Raw genomic sequence first — 12,040 nt, 5'->3', positions numbered from 1 at the left:
GATTTAAGTTCTGCCACTTTCATCTGTACTTGAAATATGCAAGTGTTTAGCGAGCTAAACGCGTTTCCCATTTTTACAGATTTCAATACAAAATATTTTAATAAAGAGAATGCAGCTTTCTTTTTCATAAACAACGAAGATCTCCATCTTACTTTCATGATTTCCAAGTACCCCAAGTTCAGTGGGATGTATGGAGTTGATGAAATACAAGATCAGACAGGGCTCCATCAACCCTGTAACTTCATGTAAAGGTAGAAGATCAGTTTGTGTTTATGCAAACATAATGCATTTTATGATATTTCAAGTCATTTTTGTTGACAGGAACTGAATTACCCTGTTGACCCAGCTGCTCTGCCACCCCTACGAAATCCTGACATACTTGTTGGTGAAAACGATCTCACTGCACTTAGTTATCTCCATGAACCAGCTGTTTTGCACAATCTTAAAGTTCGTTTTGTGGAGTCTAAGCTTATCTACACCTATAGTGGTAAGCCAGCTAAAATGCAAGGTTTAAAAAAAATTCTTAAATCTTGGGTTAGTTTGCAATAAGATGTGAATAATGTTTTCCTCAAGTGTATTTTAACTCATTTAAGTTAACTCATTTTTGTATGAGTATAAACTTGTTTGTTGATAAGGATCTCCTACCTATTTTAGAAAATATTGCTACTTTTGCATCAGTTTAAATGTGGTTGCCAAAAACTGGCATTTCACTGAACTAACCTACGTTTTATTTTTGTTTTGTACACTTTGTTGTAGGCATAATTTTGGTTGCATTAAACCCTTATAAACAGTTGCCAGTATATGGAGATGCTATTATCCATGCATATAGTGGGCAAAACATGGGGGACATGGATCCACATATATTTGCTGTGGCAGAAGAAGCATACAAGCAAATGGCAAGGTTCAGTATATTGTTTAATGTCCATAAATAACACTTGAAGTCTAGTGGCAGTCAGTGTTAATTGTCATTTAGTGTAACTGTTTATGTGCCACTAGCTATTAAGAGTACCTTTGAATGGGTACCTTAACTAGAGGAATAATTCCTCGAACAGCTGAGGAATTTCTAGAACTCGTAACTATTTTCATTGTTGATGAGGGGCAAAGTGCTGTCTTAGGTGAGTGGATAGCAATGACATCAGCCTAGAGCTTGCAACTGAAGAGGAGTAAGAGAGCAAATGAAAGATGGAACTGATATAAGAGTTGACCACAGCTGTGTTTTCATACATTGGTTTCATATATATAATTCTTACATTATACATGCATTTTAGACATGTCTGATTTAAACTGTCTGATTATTTGGTTTTAGAAATAACAAAAATCAGTCTATTATAGTCAGTGGAGAATCAGGAGCTGGAAAAACTGTATCTGCAAGATATACTATGAGATACTTTGCCACTGTGAGCAAGTCAAGCAGCAATGCACATGTGGAGGATAAAGTACTGGCATCCAATCCAATAACTGAGGTAAATTTCAGAGGGTATCTGTCAAGTCTGTTCTCATTAAGGAAAGAATTCTGAGAGCTGTTGTGAATCTTTGTTTGAAATCTCTAGGGATGTTTTAGCTGCCTGAGTTGGATATTTAAATTAGAAGTTTATGTTACTAACGGAAAGAGGTAGTCAGCTTCAGGAACACCCAGGTTCTGCCTAATTTACCAGTGGCCCTTTGGAGGCACTAGCTTGCCTCCAGAGTTTTATCTGACCACATCCTATTAATTGGATGATGAGAAAATGATATTGAACAAGGTGTTTGTTTTTATTAATTGGAAAAGGAACTGGTTAAGCTTCCTTAAGGTGGGAAAACGTACTTTCAGCTTACGTAGCGTTATAATATTTGACTTGAGGCTTATCTTCAGATTTGGGCCTCAAAATGTAAATCTCACAGCTCAATGCTAAGACTGACCCTTGAGCACCTTTGATTTTATGAACTAGTAGTTGAGTCATGTTTTGACAAAGTTATTCTTATGAGAGATGCAAGCAGAACAAATTCTAAAAGTTTATCATTTTTGTAGGCTGTCGGCAATGCAAAAACCACACGGAATGACAATAGCAGTCGATTTGGAAAATACACTGAGATCAGTTTCGATCAGAGTTACCAAATCATTGGAGCTAATATGAGAACATACCTGCTTGAGAAATCCAGAGTTGTCTTCCAGGTGGGTAAAATAAAGTTAAAACTGGTCAATAGCAGTATAGCTACTAATGTACTATCCTTTACTAGTTTCATATAGAAAATGTTACGTGAAGTTCTGAATAGTATGTCTAGTCAGCATTGGATTTATTTTTTAATACAAGCTAATCTTATTTATAATAAGAAACTAATTTATTCCATGTTCTTCCTTATGCTAAGAGGAGAATATATCTCAGGGACAGTTCCCTGAGGTAAGTGCAAGACGTGTTTGAGAAATCTGTGACTTTCAGTCACGATATAACACAGGCAAATTCTGTCTGGAAAGGATCAGCATATATAGAGCAGAGAGAGTCTCAGTAAAAAACTGGATGAAAATTTATAAGGCCAGGGCTTATAGCATATGACTCATTACAGTGTCAGAGCATAATCTACTAAAGAAAGCTTTTAGCTTTATAAAACTATTTTTACAAAGTTTTCCTTTTTAGTAGTATTTTTATTTTTTAAGTATTATGAAAAATAATTCTAGATACCTGCTGCCTGAAGGATGGTCTGGAAATAGAGAGTTTTCTGAATTACCATGGGGCAGTGTTTCAACAGTTTCAACTACACAGTTGTTCATTACAGTATTTGTCAATTCTTATTAGTAGATGGTTATTCAAGCTGAAGAAATGATTAGAGTAACAGCCTTGAGAAAATAACTGAGCATATCAGTAATGGAAATAAAGTATATTTGAATTTATCACTTTCAAAGCTCTTCTTGAAGTCTAAGATGAGCCATTTTTTATTGGGTGATTTCTTTGCCAAACTATGTTGCAGCAGAATTTACCCTTCAGGTGTCATTATCTGTTTACAGTAGTGCTGAATATCGAATACGTTTCTGTTTGTTTGTTGTTTTAGTTTTCTGGTTTTGTTTTTCTTTCTATAACAGTATTATTTGCTTTAATTTACAGTCAGAGAATGAGAGAAACTACCATATATTTTATCAGTTGTGTGCATCTGCTATGCAACCTGAATTTAAGCATCTTAAATTGGGTAGGTCTCAAGAAAATAACCTGCTTTCCATTGTTGCAGTGCAGTATTTTGAAGATTGGATTTTCAAATGCTAGGATGTTAAGTGCTTTATAGCATAAATCTCATAGACTTACAATGGGACTTGCATTTTTAAGTCACTTAGCTATTAATTCTGTTTGAATTGAACTTGGTAGCAAATCCCTAGTAACTTGAATAGTGCATGAACAAGTACCTATGTGTCTTTGAAAATTTTATTCTGTTACTTTCTGTAGTGACAGATATCATAGTGACAGTTTGGGAGCTTGATTCATTTATCTAAAGAGAAGCTTTAATGCCACCTGGGAGACGCAGATCTTAGGTATATGTTTACTCAGTTTTCATTCCCATTTATTAGATCAAGTATTAAGATTGCCAGGAATTATCAATATTAATTTGTGTCAGTTTTACTGAGTTAGGTGCATGGTTTTCTCTTAGAAAAAAAGGACCTCCAGCTCATTGCTGAAGACCTGTCATCTGATAGCATCTTTAATTTTCTGGTGCTGCACCAGTCCAAAATTTACCAGCGTTACAAGTTTTGCTTCTTATCTGTAGGAAGTGCAGAAGAATTTAACTACACAAGAATGGGTGGCAGCACAGTAATAGAAGGAGTTGATGACAGAGCAAATATGGTGGAGACTCAGAAGACGTTTGCTTTACTGGGTAAATTCTTGGGGATGCTTTTTCAATAGATTTAAAAATTGTTTGTTTTTTTCTGATATGGGCAAACATAGATTGTTTCTGAAATGTCCAAGACATTAGTAATGATTACCAAAATAATTTTTTCATGGCTTATCTGTTGCACTGTTGGTCTCTTTTAAAAGTACTAGGCAATAGCAAATGGCTGTTAGCAATTGGTGTTCATTGTTAATGGTCAAAATCTTTAAGGGCTGGAGTCTTCTTGGCACTTAAGCTAACATGTTGTGACAGAAGTGGAATTGGAAGCTTCTTCGCCCCTATATGGCTTATGTGAAAGCCAGATCAGACTTGAGCTGGCACTTGAGGAGGTACAGGAATTGATGCCTAATCTCTCATTGAATCAGAGGCAAAAAGTAGGCAGAACCAAGGCTTTGCATAATAGTCTGCAGAGATGCCATACAGTTCTTGGCTGCACAACAAAACAAATAATCCAGCATTGTGCTATTTTTTAAATTGTACTGTTTCTGAGTATTTAAAATAATCAAGAAATTTTTTTTTTAGGTCTGAAAGGGGATTTTCAGATGGATGTTTTTAAAATGCTGGCAGCAATCCTACACTTAGGCAATGTGGAAATAACAGCTGTTGGAGACGAAAGATCATCTATTAGTGTAAGGAAGTAGATCATTCAGATATCGACACTTTCTTTTGTATTCTATGCCAGAAGCCCTTTAGCAATAGTTTTTCTCATATCCGGGGCTCAGAGCAGCATTGAGTCTGGTATGCTAAACTTAAGACATTTCTCCATCTTCATCTGTATAGAATCACAGTGAGTGTTTATGTGAATTCTATTTTGTGCCCAACTTCAGAAGGTCTGAAGAAAAGGCAAAATGTGCCTAAGAGAACACCATATGCAAGTGATCCACAGCTGTTGGAAAAGCCATTTGGGGCTACCTGCATGATACAGGAAATGGAGAATTGTCAAAGCTGCTCACAATGTGTCCCAGCAGACTGCAAGCCTAAAAAGCAAGGACACCTAAACATAGACTAAAGTAGCTTTTTATTTCAGTGTCTTAATCCAGAGCATCTCATCTAGCCTTTTTTCTCTCCTATATCAGGAGCTCTATCCAGTATTACTTGCTTTAGCTCTTCCTGATATTTTGCCAGACGAAGAAGTGAACAGAGCCCCTTGTCTGTATAAAAATAAAAGTCAGTCTGGTGTCAGTGGTGCCAGGATTTCATTGTCTAAACAACAGTTAAAGTATTAAATGTAATCTAATAATATTTATTTATCTTCTTTAAAGATGAAAGACAAACATCTCAATATATTCTGTGAACTTCTGGATTTAAACTGTGACAAAATGGCACAATGGTTGTGCCACCGAAAGATTATCACTACTTCAGAGACTGTAATAAAGCCAATGACAAGAGCTCAGGCTGTTAATGCAAGGGATGCTCTGGCAAAGAAGATCTATTCTCATTTATTTGACTTTATTGTGGAAAGAATTAACCAAGCTTTGAAGTTTCCTGGCAAACAACATACTTTTATCGGTGTTTTGGACATTTATGGGTAAGAATGTCTCTGGAAACAAATTTACTCTAAATTTTCATTTTCTTTGGAGTTGATAAGAGGCCCTTTTCAATTTATGCTGATAATGAATTTGGAGGGGTTTGTTTTACTGAAAGGTCATGATCATGTAAGTTCATTAGAACTGAGAGTAGTGAAAATGTTCACTACTATAAATACTAGTATTTTTTGTGAATGAGGTTTAAATTTGACTCGATGTAATACTTTTAGATTTAACTCTGGATTTTTTTATCTCTGTTATGTCTGGTAACATTAACTTCTAGGGGAGGTTTGACATGCTGTAGCCATCTTCGTTACTCTTATGGCTATTTAATTTTCTTGGAAATAGTAGGATAGCTATAAAGTCTTAAAAGAATACTACCATTTGTATTTAAATGTCAAGGGATTTTTTTTTTTCTTATTTGACATGTGTTTCAGCTTTGAAACATTTGATGTGAACAGTTTTGAACAATTTTGCATCAATTATGCTAATGAAAAACTGCAGCAGCAATTTAATCTGGTATGTTCTTTTATTTGTTACAGTTCTTTATCCTATTTTGCTTCAGTTTTGAGATTATCAATAATGGATATTAGCAAATGGTGTTATTTGAGTAGTGGATATTTGTGGATAATGGCTATCCATTAATAGATAAAAAATATTTTTTTATATATGCACATACACACATATATATAAAGGAAAATTTCCGAGTTTGTTTTCTTACAAAACAGACATGTAGTTTAGTACAAAATACGTAAATATTTTGTTTCTGTCCTATGTATACAATCACTCACATGCACATGGACACATTGTAATTATTTTCTTTGTAACCTTACATTTTTGTAATTTTCACGTATCTAGCATGTCTTTAAACTTGAACAAGAAGAATATATGAAGGAAGATATCCCATGGACTTTAATAGACTTCTATGACAACCAGCCTGTCATTGACCTTATTGAAGCTAAAATGGGAATTTTAATACTTCTGGATGAAGAGTGCTTGGTAATTTAAAAATTCTTGTATTTAGAGCTCATAAAAAAATTTATAGATTTTTACAAGTTAGGCTTGTAATCCATGTTTTGCCCTTTTAAATGGGAATTAGAGCATTTTCCTCATAAAAGGAACATTAACGTTTGCCCTCTATTTGACAATTTTAATTGTAAGCCTCTGAGTCTATTTTTGTCTTACAAAATTAAGAACCTAAAACTAGATTCTTACCTAGGAGCTAACCCAGCAACTAGATTTCTTCACTGTGGGGGTAGTGCAGTATTAGAACAGGTTAAGCAGAGGTACAGTAGGTTCCCCATCCTTGGATACTTTCCATATTTGAATTTGAACAGCAACTTGATCTAGTGCTGTTGGTAGTTTTGCTCCGAGCAGGAATCTGGACTACCCAGTCTCCAGGGATCTCTTCCAGCAGTTCATTATTCCACGAATTATTCTACAATTCAATTATTCCACGAATCACTAATTGTGATATAAACAGTCTTCCTTTCCTTTCATAAAAGTTCTTATTGAATGTACCAAACCTACATCTTCACATTTTCTTCGTCAGTCTTGCTGTTTTTTTCCTCTGTGCTCTCTCCTGACTGTAGCAATTCCCTTAGGTTTCTGCACCTATTGAAGTAGCTTTGTCAGTAAAGAACAGAGCAGGGAGAGGTGAGCCCTGTTAAAATGATCTCTGAAAGGTGTTTTGGTGATACTGGCAAGTTGTACTTCTCAGAATCCAGACCATGGAGTAATAGGGAATATTCCCTAATTTATTAGCTTATCTGTTACTCTGTTCATTAGTGTGATCATTTTCAGGGATCACATTGTTCCTGACTGCAGGTAGCATCCTCTCAGGGCAAAATGGTTTATGACTCATTAGAGAATTACCTTTAGTCAGCAAATTCGTGGATTAGTATGACCTTTCTTAAAATGATTTGCTACAGGGAGCCACGGACTAATCTGAAAAGACAAAAACTGGTTGTTACTGGGCCTTGTAACTCACCGAGGATGTTTTATCAGACAATATTTATTGATAGTAAGAGTTTTGTTACTCATTTCTACAGTTACCTCATGGAACAGATGAAAACTGGCTTCAAAAGCTATATAATAATTTTGTCAATAAAAATGCCCTCTTTGAAAAGCCAAGGATGTCAAACACGTCTTTCATCATTCAACACTTCGCTGATAAGGTAGAGTGTAAGCAACCCAGTATTATTTCACCCTGTTTCTAGCAGTTGCTCATTCAGAAAAGAAACAAACTTAGGAAACAGAGGAAATATTAGCCACACTTGTTTGGAACTGTTATAAAAGTCATCTTCAATATATAGTACTATTTAATTGGTAATACTGCCCATAACATGCCATTTAAACATAAAAAGTGCTTAAGATAATGAATTGGAGAGTATAAAAAGTATTAAGACAAAGAAGCAGAAAAAAAGTACAATGTATAAATAAAATAGTTAAGATTGTAGTCTGTACACACTTTAGTCTCAGTTATTTACATTCCAAATATAGTATTCCTTGTTTGGTATTTTGATTTTAAATCATAGAATAATGAAGAGAGGAGGAAAGAAATTACTAATGAAGACAGAAGGAAATTGCAGTTGTTAGTGAATTCTGACAGTTTGTCCTGCTTCTGAATTTGCAGTATGTGTGTATGTATGCTTGCCATAATGAAACTGGAAAAAGCAGAGTTTCAGCTGTCATGTTTAAGACAATAAACTGCTGTTGGCCACCACAACATAGAGAGTAAAAATTATTGTTTTGCTAACTGTTCGTGTATTGCTGAAAAGTTAATGATTTCACCTGTTTGCACAGGTAGAATATAAATGTGAAGGATTTCTGGAAAAAAACAGAGATACAGTACATGAAGTATTGGTTGAAATATTGAAAGAGAGCAAGGTTTGTGAACAATCAGTAATGATTAATTTTCTGAATATCTGATTTTACTGGAATTAATTCAAATTAAAAGATTTTTCCTGAGGAAAATATATTTTTTCATATGTTGAATCAATTAGTTTAGTCTTTGTTAATACTCTACAAGTGTGTATTTTTAACGTCAAAATAACATACAAGATAGAAAACCACATTACTCAACTTTTTCATATATGTGCATTTACTTTGTTAGTTATGTTAGATTTTCATAATATCTCCCTTGAAGAGTATTTTTTTAATTCTTGTAACTGAACAATTATCTACTTTCGTTTATTTTTTCTATAGTCATTACATGTAGCTTTGATAGGTGGTTTATCATTAACAGCTGCATTTGTTTATTCTTCTAAAGAAATTTAAGAGAATGCCAGGGCAGGGAAACCATCAGATGTCTTATATGTGCCTGCCACTTCCCATCTGCTTGAAGGCCCCATCCCTTTCAAGTTTACAGCCTTGAGACTTCAGGATTACTATTAGGAAGCTAACTTAATCTGGCCAAAACCTATATTTTAATTTAAATATTGTGAAAATATAGCGTTAGGTGGTCTTATTTTTAACTGTCCTAGATTTATGTCCATGTTTACTCATATTGAATTAGCTTTTGCAGACCTACTTAACAGTTGTTGAGTTTTGTCTGTGGAATGTGTACTTGACAATAGACTCAGAATTGTTTCAAGTGTTTCTTCAATTATTGTTTGTTTGTGGTTTAGAGATCTGGTTCCAAGCCTTGCAATACCTGGACTAAGCGTCAAAATAGATGGGGTTTGCATGTTACATTACAATAAATGTTTATTTTATTTAAATGTTATTACAGTTACACAGTATTTAACTGTGATTCTTTCACCACACTTCTAGTTTCATCTGTGTGCAAATTCTTTTCAAGACAATCCAGTGTCCATTTCACCTTTCAGTTCAACTATAAATATCAAATCTGCAAGACCTGTTCTCAAGGCACCTAACAAACAGCTCCGGATGACTGTTGGCAGTGAGGTACTACATAAACGTGATGTTCTGTGATGCTCGTACTTTCAGGGAAGTGGATTGAGCAGTCTGAGACTATGATACTGTATTCTATTAATATTCACGGAAGACTATCCAGTTTTCAGTACAGCAAGAGCCAGCCACAGTGCAGTGCTCCAGGCCTGGGTATTAGCAGATATGTTTCATATGTATATAGGAGATTGTTACGTACATCAGGACTGTTAAATTTCCTGCATTTAAGATCTAAGCCCTAAGAAAATCTGTGTCCAGCCAAAACCTAACAAATAATTAAAAAACCTAAAATTTTACTTTTTACTTAGCTGTAAATGTTTCACTAGCAAAACTGTTATGTCTGATATTTTCTAGTTCCGCAGTTCTTTGTCTTTACTTATGGTGACACTCAATGCAACCACCCCTCATTATGTACGATGCATAAAGCCAAATGATGAGAAGTTGCCTTTTGAGTAAGTACGTTAAGTGGTGTTGAGCTGTTATATTACGTTTAAAATTAAAAGATGATTTTTTTATTTCACAGTAGCTACATCTCAGCAAGCTAAATTCTTATTGTTGAACAACTTTCAATACAGAACATATTTTTCCTTTCAAGCTAGCTGAGGTAAAAAAAAGTCTTACAAAAATAGAATCATTCGGTAATAGTTACTGATACCTTAAAAAGTCTTGATTATCCTGAAATTTTTCAAGTTGGATATTAGTGTTTGTGTATTTGTCGTAACATTTTTAGGCGAAGGGTTGTCCACCTTCAATTTAGGTTGATGGATATTTCATATAGGTGTGCTTGCTCTTGTACAGTATGGATTAGCACCAATTCATATTTAGGGCATAAAAGCCACTGCCATTTTCTTTGCGAGCTTCCCTTTTGCCCACAGAAATATTTAGAAGAACTTTAGAAGTCAGGAAAGGTGTGAACAGTGTTGAACATAGCCTTGACTTTTCCCCATAATTTTATATAATTTTAATCAACTATAATGCAATCATATATGCCAGATAATTTGCATAATTCCTGTGACCAGCTTGATAGCCACTAACTTCTAAGTAGGAATTAACCTTGATGCAGCTATTGGTCTGTTTTGTGGGCAGACATGTGGAAGCACTCTAGTTTCAGTTACAAAGCTTTAGCTGGAAGGTAGTGTACTGAGAAATTAAATAAAAGCTTTTATCATATCTGAGTAGGAGAGAAGAAGCAAACTTTGGTTCTAAATCATTATTTTTTTTAAAGTGTGTTAGCTCATTTCCTTGAAGACAGACAAAATCTGTCCATGCAAAACATGTTACAAATGACACTACTGATGTTTCACTATCACTGTAGCAAGACTTCATTATTCTGTGTAATAGTAATGAGGGGGTAAATAGCTTGGATAATATAAAAACATGTCTGAATAAGACTAGAAGAGTGTACCATATATTTGTGGAAAAAACAATATAGTAATCTGTCAGTGACGGGGATCTTTTAGCTAGTTCTGGATTGGCACTGTAGCATTGTGCTCTGTGGGCATATCAGCTCCGGTCCAGAATTATACAGGGTCTTTCCATGCTTTGTGCTGATAATTTTGAACCCAGATGTTCATGGGTAACGCCTGGTTTATTCATAATCAATGTGTTAAAGAATACCTAGGGAGAGTTTCTTCCCAGTAGACTGCTGAGGGAATTTATTTCTGTGTATGTTTTGTGCTGAGAGTGGCATGATTCTTTGCCACTGGCAGATATGAACTGTTGCAGTTAATATTGAAAGGAAATAAGACTTTCCATAAGAGAGAAATAAATACAGTCTTTCTTTTGAGGAAGAAAAAGAAAACACAGATACTCTCTATCACATATTAAAGAAGAACTAAGCAAGACACCATATAAAAAGTAGGGAGCCCTGCTTCCTATGGGCAGAAATAGAAATCCAGCTAGTAGAATGGTTCTAGTTATTATAGCATGGCAAACCCAGCAAAAATTTAAAATATAGTTCTGCTTTTTCAGGTTTGATTCAAAAAGAGTTGCTCAACAACTGAGAGCATGTGGTGTTTTGGAAACGATTCGAATTAGTGCACAGAGCTACCCATCCAGGTAGGGATAGCAGTGGGCCTCCATATGTCAAAAAATGCATAGGTGTCTCTTAAATGAATTGCATTTGCTAACTTTTTATTTTCCAGGTGGACTTACATTGAGTTTTTCAGCCGTTACAGCATTCTTATGACACAACAGGAACTCTCCATAAACGATAAGAAGCAGATTTGCAAAATTGTTTTGCAGCGGCTAATCCAGGTGAGTTTGTATGCACTTGACCCATTGTGTATTATAGCATCTATTGTTAGTAAAAGGTCTCTTTTGCCAATAGTAGTATATCACCCCTGAAATAAGAAAGATATTTACATTATTACTAACTTCCCTGATTTAGTGTGTTGCACGTAAGAGTTGCAGGTCAATAATCTTGTGTTGTGACACAGTCATGATGTGGCCGTAGGCAGATGATTTAACCTCTCCGTGCTTAACATCTTCACTTGTAAAATGGAAGATACTCTGTTTTTATAAACCATTGAACAGTAAATGATATACATTTGTCAAGTATTAGAAGTTCATACACACACAAGAGGGCTTGTGATGGTGGAATGCAGCATATTGGACAACTGTTCTAAAAGTGTGCTATTTTGCATATTGCTCCTATTTGGTAGACAAGCCTGTAGTGATGAGCCTGGTCCAAGTCAAGCCAGGGATTCAAGTCAGCATGTCAGGACTGAGTTCAAACTCAGGGATATGTA

General features: G+C 35.0%; 1 protein-coding gene across 1 annotated transcript in view; it reads left to right on the top strand.

The window, feature by feature from the left end:
* The window catches only part of MYO5C (myosin VC), a 36,684-nt gene that overhangs the window by 3,881 nt on the left and 20,763 nt on the right, over positions 1–12,040 (top strand). Inside the window, exons 3-18 of the mRNA XM_042804297.1 lie at positions 322–487; positions 757–901; positions 1,307–1,463; positions 2,009–2,152; positions 3,078–3,159; positions 3,730–3,837; positions 4,375–4,481; positions 5,115–5,380; positions 5,816–5,897; positions 6,237–6,377; positions 7,430–7,555; positions 8,184–8,267; positions 9,153–9,287; positions 9,645–9,742; positions 11,262–11,348; positions 11,435–11,546. Coding sequence (XP_042660231.1) covers positions 322–487; positions 757–901; positions 1,307–1,463; positions 2,009–2,152; positions 3,078–3,159; positions 3,730–3,837; positions 4,375–4,481; positions 5,115–5,380; positions 5,816–5,897; positions 6,237–6,377; positions 7,430–7,555; positions 8,184–8,267; positions 9,153–9,287; positions 9,645–9,742; positions 11,262–11,348; positions 11,435–11,546 — 2,040 coding nt within the window. The remainder of the gene's footprint in view (positions 1–321; positions 488–756; positions 902–1,306; positions 1,464–2,008; positions 2,153–3,077; positions 3,160–3,729; positions 3,838–4,374; positions 4,482–5,114; positions 5,381–5,815; positions 5,898–6,236; positions 6,378–7,429; positions 7,556–8,183; positions 8,268–9,152; positions 9,288–9,644; positions 9,743–11,261; positions 11,349–11,434; positions 11,547–12,040) is intronic.

This window comes from Tyto alba, unplaced genomic scaffold, assembly GCF_018691265.1.
Source record: "Tyto alba isolate M040663 unplaced genomic scaffold, T.alba_DEE_v4.0 Super-Scaffold_41, whole genome shotgun sequence".
Taxonomy (NCBI): domain Eukaryota; kingdom Metazoa; phylum Chordata; class Aves; order Strigiformes; family Tytonidae; genus Tyto; species Tyto alba.
The sequence above is the reverse complement of the archived record's forward strand: the minus strand, read 5'-3'. Positions and strand labels throughout refer to the sequence as shown.